At 41.4% G+C, this 19,871-nt stretch overlaps 1 protein-coding gene across 2 annotated transcripts in view; it reads right to left on the reverse strand.

The window, feature by feature from the left end:
- The window catches only part of ELOVL6 (ELOVL fatty acid elongase 6), a 136,494-nt gene extending 116,904 nt beyond the window's left edge, over positions 1–19,590 (reverse strand). The window contains exons 1-2 of one of the 2 annotated variants that reach the window (XM_004269571.4): positions 19,222–19,590; positions 18,947–19,067 (exon numbers count right to left, since the gene is read on the reverse strand). In XM_004269571.4, the coding sequence (XP_004269619.1) occupies positions 18,947–19,035 (89 nt within the window). In that variant the 5' untranslated portion in view covers positions 19,036–19,067; positions 19,222–19,590. Of the gene's footprint in view, positions 1–18,946; positions 19,068–19,221 lie in introns of those variants that run through there. The other variant, XM_033427755.2, reaches the window with a different exon arrangement.
- Between the last annotated feature and the right edge of the window lie 281 nt (positions 19,591–19,871).

The following is a 19,871-nucleotide window of genomic DNA, read 5'->3' on the forward strand; positions in this document are numbered from 1 at the left end:
CATGGATGCAAAATCCACAGGTATAGAATATATTTAAAGCACAGGAAACTGCCATGTAATATGCCATGATCTTTACCTGTATTTTACTCTCACCCTAGAGTTGCTACATCTAAGTATCTAAATCAATCCCAAGAAATCAATGCAGTGAATGAACATAATTATTTCTCCAGAGTGCAATTAACTCCTAGGACACTTGTTGTCTATTAACCAAACATTCCTATCTCTTCTTCATACTTTCTAATGTGATCTTATGGACTGTATAATCTAGGAATGTGTAAATTCAACATATTTTATAATTTCTGCTCACACTATAAGTAAAATTTATAATTAAGAAACTAAAAAGACAAACAGAATCATTGTTGGGCTCACAACATGATTTGGGACATAAAAGTATATAATGTTCTTGTCCATAAAACGGGGATGAAAATTCCTAGCTCACAGTGTTGCGTTGAGGGGACCATGAGACAATGTGAATGTACTGGGTAAAATGTTCAATATTGACACATTAACATCAATGATAATAACATACCTAAAACTTATATAGCACATAGCATTAGTGAATACTTCACACACATTAATTCATTTAATCAAGGCAACAACTCTATCAGGTCAGTATTATTTTCCACATTTTACAGATAAGGAAACTAAGGTTTAAAAAAAGATATGTTGGGCTTCCCTGGTGGCGCAGTGGTTGGGAGTCCACCTTCCGATGCATGGGACGCGTGTTTGTGCCCAGGTCTGGGAAGATCCCACATGCCGCGGAGCGGCTGGGCCCGGGAGCCATGGCTGCTGAGCCTGCGCGTCCGGAGCCTGTGCTCCACAACGGGAGAGGCCACAGCGGTGAGAGGCCCGTGTACCGCAAAAAAAAAAAAAAAAACATATGTAACCTCCCCATGGTTACAGACCTAGTAAGTGACTGAACTGAACAAGGATTCAAACCTAGGCAGAATGTGGCCCTAGTGTCACTATATCATCCCTCGGTATGATATTACTAGCACGTGTTATGCGATCCAACAGAGACAATAATGGCTACTTATTCCAAAGTAGTGCCATGCTTTGGAAGGTTAGGTAAGATCTGCATTGAGTTTACATACCGAGTTACTGAAGACGAATGATACATTCTGACATCAGTGATCCCAGCACATTGTCAATGTTGGGTCAAGTTTTAGTACTCTCACATCATGCAATGTGTAGAACAGTTCTTTCTTAATCATTTCTTGGGACTTTGTTTGGGAATTATTCCTCTACTGCCATTAGAAGGTTAGTATTTCCAGCTCTATCATCCTTAGAGACTAAGGAGTAATTCACACAATAGTTTGTGTTTAACATCAGCATGAATAAGTCAATGTTTCCACTTTTTAATAAGACCATTCTGTCTGTGAGGAGTCATGTAAAAAGTACCAAAATGAATTTTATTTCAGACTTCAATCTTTCCTGTCTTCTTAGAGTGTATGTTCTTGTACTACCAGCACAGTGGAGGGTAAGCTAGCCAACCCAATTCTTTCCCTTGCTAACAGGAAACTTAATCTGATATCGTTTGGAGGGCAATGCACACAGCCCTGAAAGACAGGGTCTAAGCATCTTAAGGCAATCGGTCTCTTTGTCAGCAGTCTAAGGGTTAGAAAAGCAATTGCACTCCTCTTTGTCAGTGAATGGTCCAAAAGTGAGGCATGTGACCCAGGCCTGACCGATGAGATGAACTTACAGCAATAACAGAAGTAAATCCTTTTATAAACTTATTAAGAGCAAGTTGGCTTGGAGGTATCTTCTTGACAAAGAAGAGAACTAAAAGGAGGCTTCTTTGCTGCTGTCCCTTCCCTTCTGCTTGGGAAGTTGCAGTGAGGATAGATGTTTGGTGAAATGGCAGCCATCTTGGAACCACCAAGAAAATACTGCTGATACATTAAGGATGGCAAGACAAAAACTCAGCTAGAACTTGGAACATTGATGACATTATTAAACCACTGAATGACTACAGAGGCTTCCAATCAGATTTACTCTTATATGAAATAGTTAAATGTTTTATGTTTTAAGCCACAGTTAATTATAATCTGTTACTTGCAGTTAAAAGCATTTTAACATAGTTCCTTGATTGGCGGGTTTGTTCTGCACAGCAAACTGATGAGTTATTACCCAAAGAAGACATAATCCATGAAGAAAATAATCTGAAATTTATTGCACTTTTATTCTACTGGTCAAACTTAAAACCATTTTAATGCTGTTATTCAGTGTATTCTTTTGCTCTTTTAAAGCTGCTAGTTTTCTTTTTCCTTCTAAGAATGACAGAAAATATGTTGATTGAAAAGAATGACATGTGTCTCCTGAAGTTTTCCAATGTCAGCTAGAACATTACATTAAAGAAACATAGTTCTGCTTACAATTTGGTGAAGGAAGTATTTAAGAACAGGGAAAAATGTTCCATTCCATATTAAGAAAAAAAGTCAGGTTACAGAAAAATATGGTATGAACTCTATGAAAATATTTTTGTTAAAAACAGAGAGATGGAGAGATGGAAAGAAAGATGTTTAAAAAGATTTATACCAAAATGTTAATGTTTATCTCAGGGTAATATTTGCTTTCTTATTTTTGCTTATTTGTGTTTCCTAAATTTTCTACAATATGTAACTTAAAGTTACTTGCACCAGGCCTATCCACTGAATGAAGAAACTACAACTGATAGTTTATTCCTTTAAAAAATGTTTCTGTGACAGTACACATCTTTGCTTTATCAAGATGAATCCTAATGCTTCTCTACATAAGAAAAGTCTTAAGAAAAAAGTAAAGATTTTATGTATATCTCCTAATTCTAGGCCTCCAGGTGCATACAATTTGATGAAAAACAATACATACATAAATTTCAGAAACTAGGGTGGAAATATTAAATATTTAAACTCAGCTGAACTCATGAGAAAACAAGAGTATTGCTTTTCATTTTCACATGAAAAAAACAATTTAAGCCAACTACTGAAGACAATTGGCAAGCTATTGATGGTCTGGCCCAAGATCAATGAAAACACAATTTATAGCAATACTTCGGAAAACTACTACATTCCAAATGTCCTAGACTTTGCATATAAACAAGACATTTGGAGCTGTTATATTGTAACTACCTTAGGAAAACAGTTTAAATCTATTAGAGCATATCCAGATAGGACAGACTATAAACATAAAAGAGACTACGTATTCTTCCCACTAAGTAAAATTTAATCCTGAAAGGGGTATCCAATTGCACCAATTTTTGTTAGAATCTGTATTCCACTGTGAGAAAGTAGGACAAGCATAATTCACCAGCTTGAGTCCCTATACCCTGGTCCCTTCAGCGTTACTGGGACAAAAAGAGCCTCTGGACACCAAATACTTTTGGGGGAAGAAACAATCTCCACAGAAAGTTTAGTCTGATGATGAAATAGATCTCTGAGGCCGAACTTTTTGTTCCTTAGCCACGATTAATTCTCTTATAATGGTAGAGTTTTGTTTTTGTTTTAGTTTATTCTATGTAGTTTTCCATTGTGAGTGTGTTATTCTCTCTATATAATAATGCAAGTTCAAAAAACCAGCTGTTTTGCCTTAATTATCCACATAAAATACCCCCAATCCAAGCCTACACAGCAGTTACAGGATGTTGAGGAGGGACTGGCATCAACATTTACCCAATTTTTTAAAAAGCCCAATAATTAATACTTATTTTTTAAATTATTATAATATTCATATTATATGGCATTGAAATGGAAGCCTATTTTCAAAATAAAGTATAAATACATATCAAGCATTTAAAGTATGTGAAAATTTGCTTGTTTAAAAATTTATCAAAAGTTTATAATGTGAAAATTCCTGTTTTAATGTTTTAAAATGTCAGATACAATCATATAGCCCTCACTCTCTACCAGTCAGAAATGTATATGTATATTTAGAGATTGTGCTAGTCAGAATGTTTCATACTTGGTCAATTGTAATTTTGGTATTAGGCTCATAAATGTGTTGTTCTAGAATATGAAACAATGTATAATTTCTTATGCTTTATTTTAGGGTAGTTTTCAAATTAAAAAAAAATAAATTTCTGTAATAGGAAAAAAGCTTCCCTTAAAAAAGTTACCTGAAAAGAGATAAATGTACCTTTTTTCTGATGTTACAGAAGAAAGTCATAAACATTTAGCAGATTAAATTTTTAAATTTACTTCAAGAAATATTATTTTTGGGCAAATAGTATTTTTAACACTCTTTTAGAAAAATTGAGTCTAATATACCTAATATTTTCCTTATATTTACTATTGTCTTTTTTGCTCCTTTAGGATATTTCTATCCTTCTGCTTATTTTCTTGCATCCAGAAAGAATACTTATTTAAGTTGTCCGGAGCATAAGGGCAGAACTTTTTCTAAATTTATAGGAAGGTTAAAACCAAAAGATCATCATTAAATCAATTACAGAGATTTTAAACTATATCCCATATGATCTGGACCCATTCTCCTCCACCCTCCCTTTCCCGGCTCCTGTGCCCTTTTGTTTGCTGGCTGAGACAATGCTTCCTAGACACAGCTAACTGTAAAAACAAAATACTACTTCTCATGTTCTCACACTGCAATCAATCCCTGTCTCTCTCTTCTCTCTAACAGCAAGTCCAGAAGAAGCAAGAGTTCAAAGCAATGCCCAGAACTGATAAGATCTCTGCAAAGCAGTCCTGTGGAAAAGCTCTGTCACTGGGGTCCCAACAAGATCCCTGGGACTTCCTACCAGACTAGACACACCAGGTTCTCTGGCTCCACAAGGCCTGGCTTCTGGACTAGACTGGCCCTTTATTGCAGAGAGTAACAAATTCCTTCCAGCTCCTCTAAATCAGGCATTCGATGCCTTGATCTCCCAGGCATTCAGCAGTGCTGGAGTATTTGTTAATGATGTATCCCAGGTACATATGCAGCATCTGTTTCCAGGTGCCACGAGGTCCCTGAGCTGATTACCCGATTCATTTTTTGCTCTCTAGAGACAGGTTTATGTTTAATCTTTTATTGCTATTAGATTAGATGACTATTGTCTAATATGACAATAGTCATATTAGATACATTCCTGAAACCCAGACATAAAAGTTGTCATGTTCAAGTGAATGTCTGTTATCACCCTTCCTTAAAGAAGCAGGAACCTTTCCTACTAAAAAAATAATCAAACTGTATAATTTAGAAATGGAGAAAGGGAAGTTTTTGTGACATCAACAGTATTACTAATCTCTACCTTAATCTGAGAAACTGTATTTATTTATTTCATTTGAAATAAGAATGTGCAGTTCCCTGTTCTCACAAAATGCCTTTGTGTTTAACTATGTTGCTTAATGTTTATTAAAGTGTGCATTGGTGTTTTACAAAAATGCTTATTACCTTGTATCAGATAATACACCATTATAAAATGAAGCTGATCTTTTACTATGAAGATAGTAAGTACACTATAGTTAATGCAAAAAATGAAAAAATATGACCATATGCAAAATCCCACCACCTATACATACCCAGAATGTAATACAAAAAAGATTATGGAAAACTGGAAGAGCAATAAGAGAAATAACAACCATCATTTTATACAGCTACTTTTTACCATTTTGGTACCAATATTATTTTCTCCCTGACTTTTTTTTTCCTCGTGCATGCAATCCCACTTTCCCCCCAACTTTAGGCAAGCTTTTGACTTCTTTCTGATGGGAGTGGCTGGTTTGGCTGCCTAGAAAAGGACTAATAATCCCCAACAATTAAAATGGATTCACTAAAAATTAGTCATGCTAAATGAATATCTTTCCTCTTAAAAAGAAAACTAGATGAAAAAAAGAAGTCTTTTTATTTTTGTTTCCAGAAGGCACTAGACAGTCTCCCATAATTCACTTAAGGACCGTATAAAGAGGTACTGGATAATAAAGCAGATACACATCCGAGAGTAAATAAACAGCCTTGTGTATTCATTCATATCTGCATGCATCTAGTCAACACACAGTGAGGACAACTATAGCCAAATTCTGTGATAGGCACTGATTTCAAACACAGAAGCGAGAATACTAATCTATTTATGAGCCAAGTGCCAGCAAACCACAGAGAAAGGACAACCGATTTTGGTGGGCGGGGAAGAGAAAGGTTCTGTATTTGAATAGGCCTGGGAGGAGGGCTATTTCAATAGGTAACACTAGGAAGATAATCTGGAGCTGGGATTTTGAATGGCTTTTCAAATCAGTCAAAAGAATTCAGATTTGTCCTATAGACAAGAGGAAACCACTGAAGGTTTTTACCACGGGAGGGACACGAAGGGATCTGTGACTTAAGAGAATGCTGAACGCAGGGCAGGAGTTGGAGGTTGGAAAGTGAGCGAGGAGACAAAAAGTAGTGCGGGGGGCCTGAAGGAGGCCAGTGGCAATGGAAATGAACCGAGAGAAAGGAAACTGAGGGCCAGATCACAAAGGACTTGGTTGTGAATTAGAGGGAAGGAGGGAGAGAAGGAGGGAGAGAAGGGTGCTGGGCAGAGTGACGGCCTGGTCCCATGTAGCTAGCTGATAAAGGAGGTGGAACAGGCTAGAAGAGGGAGAGGTGTCCAGTTTGTGAAATCAATGATCTGAGAAGACAGACGCAAAGAATGTGAGACGGAATCAGCACCACCACAGCGGCGCTCCTCGTTAAGGCAAGAATCAGCTGGGAAGATCGGCCCAAATTCCTGGTTAAGGATCGAGGACATGGAGCGTGGTTCTCAAACGTTTTTCTGCCTCAAACTACCCTCTTGTCAGTAGAAAACGAACCCAGTAATTACAAAGAACTGGAGAAGAACCAAGTACCAACCAAAGCGGTATAATCACAAACAATATCAGCCATCACAAAATACAGGCTCCAAAAAAGTATTCCTGCAAATATGAATGCAGGAAAAGTAAATGAAACCAACTACAACTCAAGACAACCCTACTGGTTCAGGGCTAACAGAGTCCTTAAAATCGCCAGAATATCCCATACAATAGGAGCTTTGTATTGTTCCAAAGCACCATGTTGTGGACTTTTTAGCAGAATACTAAATTAGGACTCCCCCCTCCCTCACTGTACTTTCCAATACAGACTTGCTCATTTTAACTGGAAGTGCCAAATTTTAGTAAGCTTTCATACATTTCTCAGGAGTTTCCTAGCAGGTAATATTTAATTATTCAAAAGTATAGGAGTTCTAATTTTTTATTTTTCAGAAATATCCATGTGGATTACCAGTGAACTGCAGATGATATTCTAAAAAAGAAAGCCTAGAGTGGAGATAGTAGTCATTTTCAAATGCATACAAGACACTCATACAGAAGTGAGAACAAATTACAGCTAGAGTCAGGACTAAGTACTAATGGACGACCCATGGAGGGTCATAACTTTCAGGTCAATACGTAGAACAGTCTTCAATAATCAGAGACACCCCAAGTAGAATGAGCTTCTACTTCTTCAGCTTCTTGAGGAAGTCCTCAGGTTCTGACAGTGGATAACCAAGTCAAGAATAAGGAATTGCTTTGCCCAATTAGGAGCCCAGTCCTAATGGCCACAACACACACAGAAATGCTATCAGCTATGACCTTCTCCGCAGTCAAGAAAAGATAGTTTAAGACACTTGACAGGGCTTCCCTGGTGGCACAGTGGTTGAGAGTCCGTCTGCCGATGCAAGGGACACGGGTTCGTACCCCGGTCCGGGAAGATCCCACATACAGCGGAGCGGCTGGGCCTGTGAGCCATGGCCGCTAAGCCTGCACGTCCGGAGCCTGTGCTCCACAATGGGAGAGGCCAACAGTGAGAGGCCCCGTACCACCAAAAAAAAAAAAAAAAAAAAGACACTTGACAGCCTACCCGTGTCTCTCCTTCTCACCCCAAAAGCAAAGTAAAAATGAACAATGAAGTGGGGCAGAATGATAATCTTTTTTTTTTTCCTGCTTACTACCTTCTGAACATTGAGATATTCTCAGTTCAGAACAACCAGAAACAATGTAGGATGAGTACAGCCGAGTCTTTTAAATGTATCGAGGTGGAATGTAGTCTGCTTTTTGGAGCTACCAATGAATGAAACCATGGATAAAAATGTTATGTCATTTGTTTCAGATTTGCTGTGCATTACTCAACAAAGAGATAAACCTATCTTAGCAAGTCATGAAATATTTATTGAAACTAGCCAATCCTCAACTTATTTATTCTATCTCTATTAAAAACTTACTTTACTTCAACTTACAAAGAAAAACAATTAAATGTGTGAGGCAGTACATAGTTTTTCAAACATCTTTTAGGTGGATGTCAGCAAAAAAGTTTGGAGAACACTCCTTGAACCCAGAAAATTCCATTAAACCACCTATTTTTTCTGATTAAGGATCACAGTGTTCCTTGACCTCTTAATCTTCTCTTATTTTATAGTCAGTACCAAGTGCTGCACTCCTTCATGGGGACATTTTTCACAAGGACGTAAGTTTCTACCTCCAAGATTTCCTACCTACCAGACAATAAAAGAAAGCAAACATAACTGCTCTGACAGACGAATACTTCAGCAAAAAAGAAAAAAACAAAAAAACAAACCTGCTTGATTTCCTGGACCATTGGATTATTCTCCAAGTCAAAACTGCTAGTGTTAAAACCACAAATTCCAAGTATCTACAACACTAGGTCTTAAAGGGGAATCACTCTACAGTTGATAGGGGCCCGGTGGGTCAGGCCACATATGAGTTAAGCATTATTCAAAATAGGTTAGTTATAAAACACCTCTAATAGCACAGCAAACTTTACCTGTGCTCTCATCACAAAGAGGGGTTGCGAGCTGCCCACTGCAGTGCTACCTCCAGGCCTAGAAGGACAGCTGTTGGTTTGTATCCCCAGGAGTACCCAGGTAAGATTTGAAACGGCCCCCTTACACTGGAAGCCAGGAAGAGACCAAAGAAAAAGGCAGCCACTCCAGATTGGTAGGTGGCAGGTAACAGGCAAGGGGACTTGTCTTGGGTGGCTGCAAGACAAGTAAATCTTTGCACCCTCCCGCCAGAACTAAGAGTTTATATGCTGTCCTTAAGGAGGTTCAGCCCTGCATACCACCCAGATGGTCTCAACAACACATTACCCTCTCAAGGCTGCATCACTGAAATGGCTCTGGCTGTGGCAATGGTGGGCAAAACTTATATTCCAAGGGCAGGGGAGGGGGTGAAGAGTCTGAATTGCCCAGGTCTGGCTTTCCGGTCAACTGGGAAGCCAACGTCCTCTTGATGACCTCCTCCAACCATGTCCAGAGGACTATTTCTAATAGCAAAATATTAGAAACTTAACATGTTCAACCTAACGTGTAAGGGAGTGGTTATCTAAATTAAGACCACACAATACAATATTAAGTAGCCACTGAAAATTATACTTACGGAGAGGTTTTAGTGACATGAAAAACATTTATAATGTAAAGAGGAAACAAAGCAACATATAAAGTTGTAATGAGACAGTAGGTGAATGAAAGTGCCCAGTGTAGTCCCTGGCACATAATAGAGAACTCAATCTGTCGTTGACATCCACTGAATGATCTAAAGTATATAAAAATCTTGGAAATAAAGCTGAAGGAAATGTGGCAAAATAACAGTGGTTGCCTCTGGATAAGAATTAAAGGTGTTTTTTTTCCTGCATATTTTTTAATGTTTTCATTTCTTTTTTTCTATAGTAAATATTTACTTTAAAATTAGGAAAAGGATTTAAAACTAATAAACAAAACAAAAATGTTCTCTTTAATTCTTCACACTGTAGGAGCTGACCTTTAAGAATAAGGACATCTCCAACCCATATGCGTGTGTGTGTGAGTGGGGTAATATATATATATATATATATATATATATATATATATATATATATATATATATATAAAATTTTATTTATTTATTTATTTCCCCCTGTCAACCGGTGTTGGCTATTTACCAGTAGCTACTAAAACCTGCCTGAAGGAAAGCCTGGCTACAGGTAGTACCAGGTGGAAACAGAAGCTCCTAGGGTTTAGAACCAAGCTGAGTGGACAGTGCTCATAGCACAGAGAAGCAGACAAAGTAGGCTTCGTAAGACATGTTCCAAACCTGTATGTCATGGTTTGTTTGAGATAAAATTGTAATATTTTATGATAGAAGCATTATTAAAGGTGACATGGCTTTCTACAATTGTAAAAGTATTGATGGTAATACTTATAATAATTATTAATGATTAAAGTATTTGTATCTGCATAGCACAATGCTCATTATAACATTAATAGTGCTTTTTGTAGTTTTTCTAGCCTTAAGAGTTCAGGATCCACTTAGCGAAAAACAGAATATAGACACTGTGAGATACCAGACTAAAACCACAGGTACCTTCCATGTTTACAGCACTGCCAAGTTTCCAAGGGCATTATTTTATTGATTGAATATTTATTCTCATATGAATAGGGGGATGATAGGGGCCTGGGTGACCAAGCCTTAGTCAAGGCTGGAGCCCATTTCTCCTTTTTTTGTCCCTACATACAAATTCCAACTTGTTTAACCATACTGTGCCTCATCTCCTATTGTGTAAAATCAAAAAGATAATACATCAAAGGGTGGTTGGGAGGATTTAACCATTAACATATATAAAACACTTTAGAAGAATGTCTGCAATCAGTAAACAACTACGTATCAACTATTAGTATCATTACTCCAGAAGGAAGAAAATCTACCTTCCTTTCTAAGATCTTGAAATTAAATCTATGTCAAGAAGTCATAAGATTGAGAGAAAACTGCAAACTTGATATTTAGAATAACTTTTTATTGAGCTTCATACCCTCTTATTGTAATGATAACCACTGCTAGACCAGCTTTTAAATGCTCAAGGCACCCTTAGACTTCAAGAGAAGTCTCACACATTAAAAACAAAAGCTTCAGGATTAAACCTTTCCATCAGGGTCCCCCCCCCCCACCGCCCACTGAGCGTCCTGAAACAAGATCATGAAATTCTCAACTTCAAAGAGTTCAATTCCACTGAACCCACTTCACCTAAAAAGTCAATTACCCCAGTTGGAGCGGGTCTAGCATCTTAAAAACTTTTACATTGTATTAACACCACCTTTATAAGTAGAAGGAGACAGGCAATTGGGCCTACAAGACAGGAAAACTTGAGGGTTTCACCCACTATTACCCATACTGAAGATTTTTTAAAAATTATTAATAATTGGGGTAAATCCAAGTACTAAATGTTCATATTTTGCAGTTTTAAGACACTTACTAAAATAGTATTATTTAACTAGTTAAAAAAATTGACAAAATAGTCAAATTAGGCTGTATTTTTAGAAAAGTACATTTGGCTCCAGAAGAGGCTTTTTTTTTTTTTGGCCACACTGTGGGTCTTGTGGGATCTTAGTTCCCCAACCAGGGACTGAACCCAGACCCACGGCAGTGAAAGTGCCAAGTCCTAAACACCGGACCACCAAGGAATTCCAAGGAAGATTCTTTTCTAATAGCAGGAAACACACACAAAATGGTCTTTAACGGGGTATCGGTTTTCATTTTTTTAAAAAGTCACTTTAACATGTTTATGTATATACACGTTTGTGTGTACATATATAAACATAAACTTTTCTAAGCAAATGTCTATTCTCTCCTAACAAAGATAAATGATAAACATGCATTTCATTCATCTTGTCAGTCTTCTTCAAAGAATGATCTTTTGTACTGCCCATTAAGCGTTAACAATCAATTCAAAAATTCAGCCTCGGGACTTCTCTGGTGGTGCAGTGGTTAAGAATCCGCCTGTCAATGCAGGGGACAGGGTTCGATCCCTGGTCCAGGAAGATCCCACATGCTGCAGAGCAACTAAGCCCATGTGCCACAACTACTGAGCCTGCGCTCTAGAGCCCGTGCACGCCACAACTACTGAAGCCCGCATGCCTAGAGCCCATGCTCTGCAACAACAGAAGCCACCACAATGAGAAGCCCACGCACTGCGGTGAAGAGTAGCCCCCGCTGGCCGCAACTAGAGAAAGTCTGTGCGCAGCAACGAAGACCCAACGCAGCCAAAAATATAAATAAATATATTTAAAAAAAATTGAGCCCCAGAATTCAAAGGATCATTAAAAAAACAAAACAAAAAAGTCCCAGGAGGGGTGTTAAAAAAATTAAGGGCTGAGGGACTTCCCTGGTGGCACAGTGGTTAGGAATCCGCCTGCCAGTGCAGGGGACATGGGTTCGATCCCTGGTCCTGGAAGATACCACATGCTGCAGAGCAACTAAGCTCGTGCACTACAACTACTGAGCCTGTGCTGCAGAGCCCACGCGCCACAACTACTGAAGCTGGTGCGCTCTAGGGCCTGTGCTCCGCAACAAGAGAAGCCACCGCAATGAGAAGCCCGTGCACCGCAACGAAGTGTAGCCCCCGCTTGCTGCAACTAGAGAAAGCCCACGCACAGCAACGAAGACACCACACAGCCAAAAATAAATTAACTAATTAATTTAAAAAATAAAATAAAAGGTTGAGCTAAAACATCTGAAATTTATCTTTAAGAAAACCAAGTTATATAATATATATACATATATATATACTATATTATATATACATTATACTTTAAAATATGTGATCACAGGTTTGGTTAAAAACAGTAGGGGTCCCCCTCCCCAAAATACATTATATCAATGATATTTTCCTTATCATATTACAATTAGAAACCCAAAAAAAGCTTTAGAAAGAAAAAAACTAAAATATGAAATCCCAAAGGAAAGAGAATTAACTCATTAGAAAACTGTATGAGTATCTGTCCAGCAAAACTGCTTCTAATCAGCATGTCTAATTATTTATCTCAGCAAAGATAAGTGTAAATCTTTTTCATTTGTGCATAATTTTGGGCAGACAGGCTTAAAGTTAAATTTTAGAAAGTTCATAGTGGGTGAATGACTAAACAAAAGGGTTCCTAAAAATACCTGTCGTTCCAATATACTAAGAAAAATAACCTTGAAACTAAAAATCATGAGTTCTCAGTACAGAAATGAATCATGATAAAATTATAAGCTTGAACTTAGATGACTTAACAGGATCTGTGCTTTGGGATGATTTTTGCTCAATGAACTTAAAATTACAAATCCATTCTAGACTCTAGGGCAAACTTTTTTAAAAAAAGGATTAATCTACCTCTAAAATAAAATTATTCTAAGTCAAATATAATTAAGGATGCTGTTGTTTTAAAATTCTCTGAGTAACCATGCCAACTTTACGCATCTGTACCTGCCTGTATACACACACAATCAGAATACAAATAAAGGAATGAAGTTATGAGCTTTCAATAAAGCCTTGTTATATTTTCAATAAATCTTTATTTTCAATAAAGCTTTCAATAAAGCCATGTTATAGTTTCATTCAGATTTCCTTAGGTTATCAATAGGAATAATATCTGTGGTATAGGTAACTTTTCTAAGGTAAACTTTCCCAGATAAATGCCTGTGCTCTTCTAACAAAGATAAATGGAAAGTAAGTGGAGCAGACAGATTTGAAGCTAAGAATAAAGGTACAGAGCAAAGGCAAATTGTGTCGACTGTTGTCTGATTCCTGTTAATAAAGCCAGCTCAGCTCACCTGTATCCAGACATGAAAAATTAAGCGAATCATGGCAACAATTTTTGGATAACTCATCTCAGGAAATATTGGACCTGAAATATCCAATCATTGAACCAAAGATGAATTCTTGATTTGCTGTACTCCTTCATTTTATTTTGTTGGCTTAAGACAGGCTAGACGGTTATTTTATGCTCTCCTAAGTATTTTTAAGTCTCCATCCCTCTCAAAACTTTCCCGCTGACTAGATAGATTCTCCCTAGAAGGAAATACGCAGAACAACTCTTAGATCTGGAGTGGACTGACTTTGGAGTTAAATTCCAATGTGAACCTGACACTTTTAGTATTATCATCTAACATTAAAAGCACCAAGGAGCCTTCTTTAGACCACAAAATTTAACTTCCAATTTAACAGAAGGCCTGCGTAAACATTTTACCACCATACGCATAATATTTATTACTAATGCAAATATAGAGATGGATAATCATAAAATAATTTTGCATTATCCCTAGAAATCCTAAAAAAAATCAAAGACTGCATGGATATACATCCTTTTTTTAAAGCTACATAAAAGTTCAGATTAAAGTTCCTTTACAACATTCCATTATTTTCTAGGATCATAACAGATTCCAATTTTCCTCTGTATACTTTTTCTCAGTGTTCTCATTCTTAACCTAGGACATATTAGGCAACATCTCAGTGCTTTCTAAAGTTTATTGAATGAAATGTTAAGTGCCTCACACTTAGGATTTTCAGTCTTAAAGCTAATATGAACTGTGATTCTCCAAAATAAGTGGCAAGCAACACACTGTGTACAATGTGGACACAGTAGTTTCCTAGACAGCTGACCAAATTTGTATTTGCTGTAGTGTCATTGATTAAATGAGACACCGTGGCCTTTTCTGACTCATGACCACAGATTGTACTGTTTTCCAGCCACTTTTCTTACAAAAGCATACAACAGGTCACAAGGAGGATTTTAAAGATCAATGCAAAGCAACTGTCACTACAGGAAGAACAACAGCCTGCATTCTAAAGTTTGATAGACATTACGATGCTATATTTTGAGTAAAAATCTAACACAGGCTTATAATACTTTTATGTTTTTTCATACTGAAATTGTACGTTACTTTCCAAACCTCACATATAAGAAAGAACATAAAGATGTACAATTCCTTTTACTGATAGTGTTTCTTTTATTATTTTTCCTTAGTAAAATCCAATTTGTGGATAAAGTTTCCTTAGCCAGACAGTATTTACTTCTAAAAATTCCTACACTATCTTATAGACCCCAAATACAGAACTCAAAATATAAAAACAATAAAATCCTTATAACCATTACCACGGGTGGAGGGAGGGGAGAAAGTCAGAAAAATATACAAAGCTGGATGTGGAGGATGCCAGAGGGGAGCGGGGGAGGGTTTCGTGAGGTTCTAGACAAGCCCTGTGATGACGTCACCTCACATACATAATGTTACAGCAGTCAGCACAGGCCTCCTGCTTTCCTATTGGTGGACACCGTGTCAGCCGACATCAGAAGATAATCATCATTGGCCAGACAATTACAACTGGAGCAACTAGCATCCAGGGCTGCTAGCACAGGCCTGACAGGCTGCTGAAAGAGAAGGCAGAGCCCAGCTGCCCTTCTCACTCAATGAATTTTATGTCACCTTACCAATCACTAGGCGGTTTTGCTCTCTTGATGGCAGCCCCTATAAATTAAGTCAGCTATTCGTGAAAATAACAGGTAAAGGCCAGACATCTCATAAAAGAACAAAATGCCTCTATTTTCAATGCCATAAAATCACAAGGGCTTTTCTGTGTAAAATCAGAAGTCAAAAATGCTGTTGAGCTAAAAGCAGGCACTTTCCTCTACCTCATGCAAAACACTTTCATTTACCAGATAATACCACCCAGGATATTTTTAACTTGACATATAGTTTCAAGATGTGGCTCAGGATGATTCTCCAAGGTATAATATTTATTACTTTGCATTTCCATAGCTTTTCTAATCTATTACATGTGAAACCACCTGCTAGAAGAGTAAAACAGTCTATAGTATTTATCCTGTGCCTAGAACAATGAATACAGGGTTAATCATTGTTTAAGCAGCAATTAACTTGATAAACTTCCCTCAGTTGAACCCTTTAGTTTATAAAAACACCACTCCAAAAATGGGTCCCATTACACTAATATGTAATAAGGTAATGAATATGGATTATAAGATAAGTTTAATAAAGGCCTTCAAACAATATTCAAAAGGTAGTTCAGACAGCATACTGACAAAACAGCACTCCTGGCCTTCCTCACAATTCTTCAAAAGACAGTAAGTGTAACTTATTTCTGAGAGATAAGTTATAATTCTCTAAATTGAGTTTTGACGTAGCCTCTAAATTGAGGCTATGTCTAAGGGATTTTTAAGGACCACTGGAAGTGTCTTGTCAAAAAATAGAGTAGAAACTTCACAACATTGTGTTTTTCCTCCAGAAGCTATTCAAGCCATTTTTAGTTAATGAGTCTGGGAAAGGTAAGACCTTGTGTTTCCTAAACTTCCCCTGCCCCCAAGAGGGTGTAAGCCTTGGTTATGGAGTGCCTTCTCCTGTTAACAAGGGAAATGAAAAGGAAATCTTCATTTTCTTATATACCTGGTTCAAAACTTTTTGGCTGTTGAGGTTTTGGGGGGAGGCTTATAAAACTGGGACCCAAGGATATTGGGAGAAATGCATACACCCTGGGATAAAAGAAGCAAGACAATTAAGGTCAAAGAGAGAAGTCAGGAAGGGGAAACCCTAGTGTGTGACTATGACATAGTATTCAAAACGCAAGAGGAGGCCAAGTATGTTACGCTTCGAGTATTAACAGGTAGTGCTGGCAATAAAATGGACACCCATCATCATTTTAACCCACTAGACAACCCTTTTCCCCAGCTTCTGCCAGGTACAATGCACTCTTCGAGGTGCTCCGCATAATCAAGATTGGAATGAGACAAGAACCAATGCCCTGAAGAGATGATGGTCTAATAGGAGGCACAGACACACATGCAAATATTTAGGCATATGAAGAAAAGCCAGGAAAGACATTGCCAGATTAAAGGTACAGATAAAGAGCTAGGAGGAAAGTGTGGCAAGAGCCCAACAAGCGAAGATTAATTGGCTCACTTTTGCCATTTTCAGTCCCCAGAGGTCTAGGCCCTGTCTGGTTGAGTGTGTACTTGTTGAGCGAACGGAGAAAAGAGGCGGGAAATGGTACCTGGAGGTGGAGGAGCCACAGACAGTGGCCTCAGAGAAAAGGCAACAAGTGAATAAGAGACAGTATCCACCGCGGAGGGGCACTGGCCCACAGTGAAAACGAGCTGCCGGCGCGAGGGGTGGCCGGCTCCAGAGACGCAGGTTCAACAAGGGTGCAGCAAGCTGGAGACAGGGCGGACGTTAGAAACCACAGAGCGCGCAGGGCCAACGGGGGAGGAAGATGGGCAGAGCTGTGTGGCAAGCGAACGCGACAGACAGCTGCAGAGAAGACTAGAGCCTTCGGCTGGCCCGCCGTGCCGCCCGCCACCCCGGGCCACCGCCCCCGCCCTGCCTTCAGCGCCACCCCCTTCGCGGGAGGAGGAAGTGCCGCTGGAGAAGGTTCCCTTGGTGGCGCCCGAGGGGGCCTGGCCTCCCGGAGCGCCGAGGCCTTAAATGCCTAAACTCCTACTGGATCGAGCCTCCCGGTGCACAGCCGTCTTCCGGACCCACCCTCGGCGCTTTCGGCCTCGGCGGCCCAGGGGGCGCCCCGGCCCCGCGCCCCGTGTGCTGCCGCACTTCCCGGCTTCCCGAGCGGATCGCGGTCCCCTCCTGGCTTCCGGCAGCGGCCCGCAGCGGCCCTCCGGCCCCCGCGCCCTCGGAAGCCCCCAGCCACGCCGCAGCGAGCATGAGCGCGCAGGGCCGCGCGCCGGGCCGGTCGCGCCCGCCCCAACAGGCCGGGCCCAGTCGGCACGCACGGCGCAGGGGGCGGGCCCGGCCGGGCTGCGGCCGCAAATGGCCCGCCGGTCCCGGGCGGGCTGGCCGGGAGGGAGGAGGCGGGAGCGGCGGCCGAACCCTCCGAGGCTAGTCGCGACTCCCGGGGGCCGGAGAAAAAGACGTTGAACCCCCACCACCCGGTTCCGGTGCACGGCACTCCCTATTGCACCGCTCCCCCGCCCCGGCCCACCGGCGCGCCGGCGTCTCTGGTTTCCCATTGATGAGATGGGGGAGGGAAGGCAGGTCGTGAGGGCGCCGGGGCAAGCGCTCGCGCACGCGGCGGGCGGGATCCCCCAGATCCCAGGAGGGAGCCCCCTTGGCCGGACCCTCTCATTCAGCACCTGGGAGGCTGCCAGCCGCTGCCCAGCTTGGGGGTGCGTTGGGCTTGCTCTTTACTGATCGCCAGACCTGGGGTTAAGAGGAGTAAGAGAATGTCTGCCACAGCAGCTCGATCTACAGGGAAGAAGCAAGATGAGCACACACACCCTCACCCTGTTAAATATTGCAAGGTGACACAGGATCGCTTCCCACACAGGGATTTTCAAAAGGACTGGCGGAGGGACACAGTGAACAAGAAAGATGCTTTACCGGGTTAGAAGTTTGTCTGGGGAAGAGCCCCGAAGGACTCTGCGGACCCGGAGGTTTTTAATCCGTGTCTCAACTCCAGTCAGCAGTTTCCCACTGAATTAGAATTGAGTGTGTCCAAAAGGCGTTTCCGTAAAACAAACTTAATAATGGCGTGGCTCCACTCGCTCGGGTTCATTCATTTTTATTACTGTTTTCATTGTCCCCTCCTCCCCCACTCCCCGCCTCCGTCTCTTTATGAAACCGGAAAGGGATCCGCGTGGGGAAAGGGGTCCAGTAAAGGAGGAATCCGGCCGGGGAGCAGCAAAGAGGAAGACAGTGAAGTAGCAGAGCTGCAAGGAGAAAGGAAGGGCAGGAAGGATGGGGAGAGGGCGAGGACCAGAGAGCTGAGGACGGCGGGCCGGAGAGGGTTAAAGGGAGCAGGCAACTGGGTCCTCCCTCCACTGCCTTTCACACTCTGCTTGCGGGAGGCCAAGCAAGAAAACCCAAATCTAGAGGAAAACAAGGAGTAGCACAGGTAGGGACTGTGGCATCTCTCCCGCCTTCCCTGTAGCACAGACATCTACTCTATGTACACACATATGGTCTATGTTATATAATCTATGTTAAAGATGCATGTGTAGCCACGGTTCACCCAGGGGCACCCACAGACTCACGCGCTTCATGCAGCCCCAATGTCTCCTGCACCCGGGAGACCCGGGAACTCAGCGATCCGCTCACTGCTGCTCGCGGTTCCTCGCTCGATTCACGCCCCAGAAAGGGAGTACCGACATTAAGGCACACCGGGAAGACGCGCAGGGCTCCCGGGGACAGTATCACGCGAAAGCATCACCTACCAGTTTTCCTGCATCCACTGGATGGCTTCATTCTCGTTGAACTGCTTTTCGAATTCATATTCTTGTAAAGTCAACACTGACATGTTCATTGGGGCTGATCTTCGGAGTCGCTACGTGTTCTCTACACAAAATAAAATAATCTGTAAAGCGCTTGATTTCGAGTGCTCGCCTGTCTGCTTCCCCCACCCACCCCCCTAGGTCTTCCCCTCGCCGCTCGGTCTCCGGCAATCGGTCTCCCCCAGCCTCTCTCAGCTACGGTCGGGGTTGAGCATTGCCTGTGCCTCTGCTCCCAGCTCCTCGCTCTGGGACTCTCCTCCTCCGGGCGTCCGCATCCACAGTAGGAGGAAACGAATGCCTTGCGGTCTTAGTGCCCGCACGTTTGTCCATCACCCTTTTTACTTGTCTACGGGGAAATCTCCTCCCCCTCGTGCGATCTGACAAATTAACCCTTTGCGAGGGAGACTGAGAGAGAGACCTCTCTAGCCCTGGGGGGCAGTTTTGTTTCCGTGAAGGTGACTAGGGGAGTAGAGGACGGGCTCGGAGAGGGAGGAAGTGGCCTCGAGGTCATTCACAACCCCCCAATCCCGACCTCGTGGGCCGCCTAGCCTGGCTTTTGAATGAAGTTTCCGAGAACCGAGTGCAGCCCCAAGGCGAGCTTGGCGAGTAGGTGATAAATAGTAAAACCTGCCAGCTCTCTCGCAAGAACTCCAGACAAATTTGCGCTGAAATCCCACGTGAAAGGAACGCACTTCCTACCTCTTGGCCCCCGCCGCACCCTCCAGGTCACTCACCTCTGAGCTCTGGCTTTGACTTACTTTAACCTGGGGCCCGGCCCGCTGAGCTCGCCAATCAGCTGCTGGCTGGGGATGCTGAGGACGAGGGTGGCGGAAAGTCGAGAGTGACTAGTAGCCAGAAGAGGGAGGGA

The sequence above is a fragment of the Orcinus orca genome, chromosome 4 (genome assembly GCF_937001465.1).
Source record: "Orcinus orca chromosome 4, mOrcOrc1.1, whole genome shotgun sequence".
In the NCBI taxonomy this organism is placed as follows: domain Eukaryota; kingdom Metazoa; phylum Chordata; class Mammalia; order Artiodactyla; family Delphinidae; genus Orcinus; species Orcinus orca.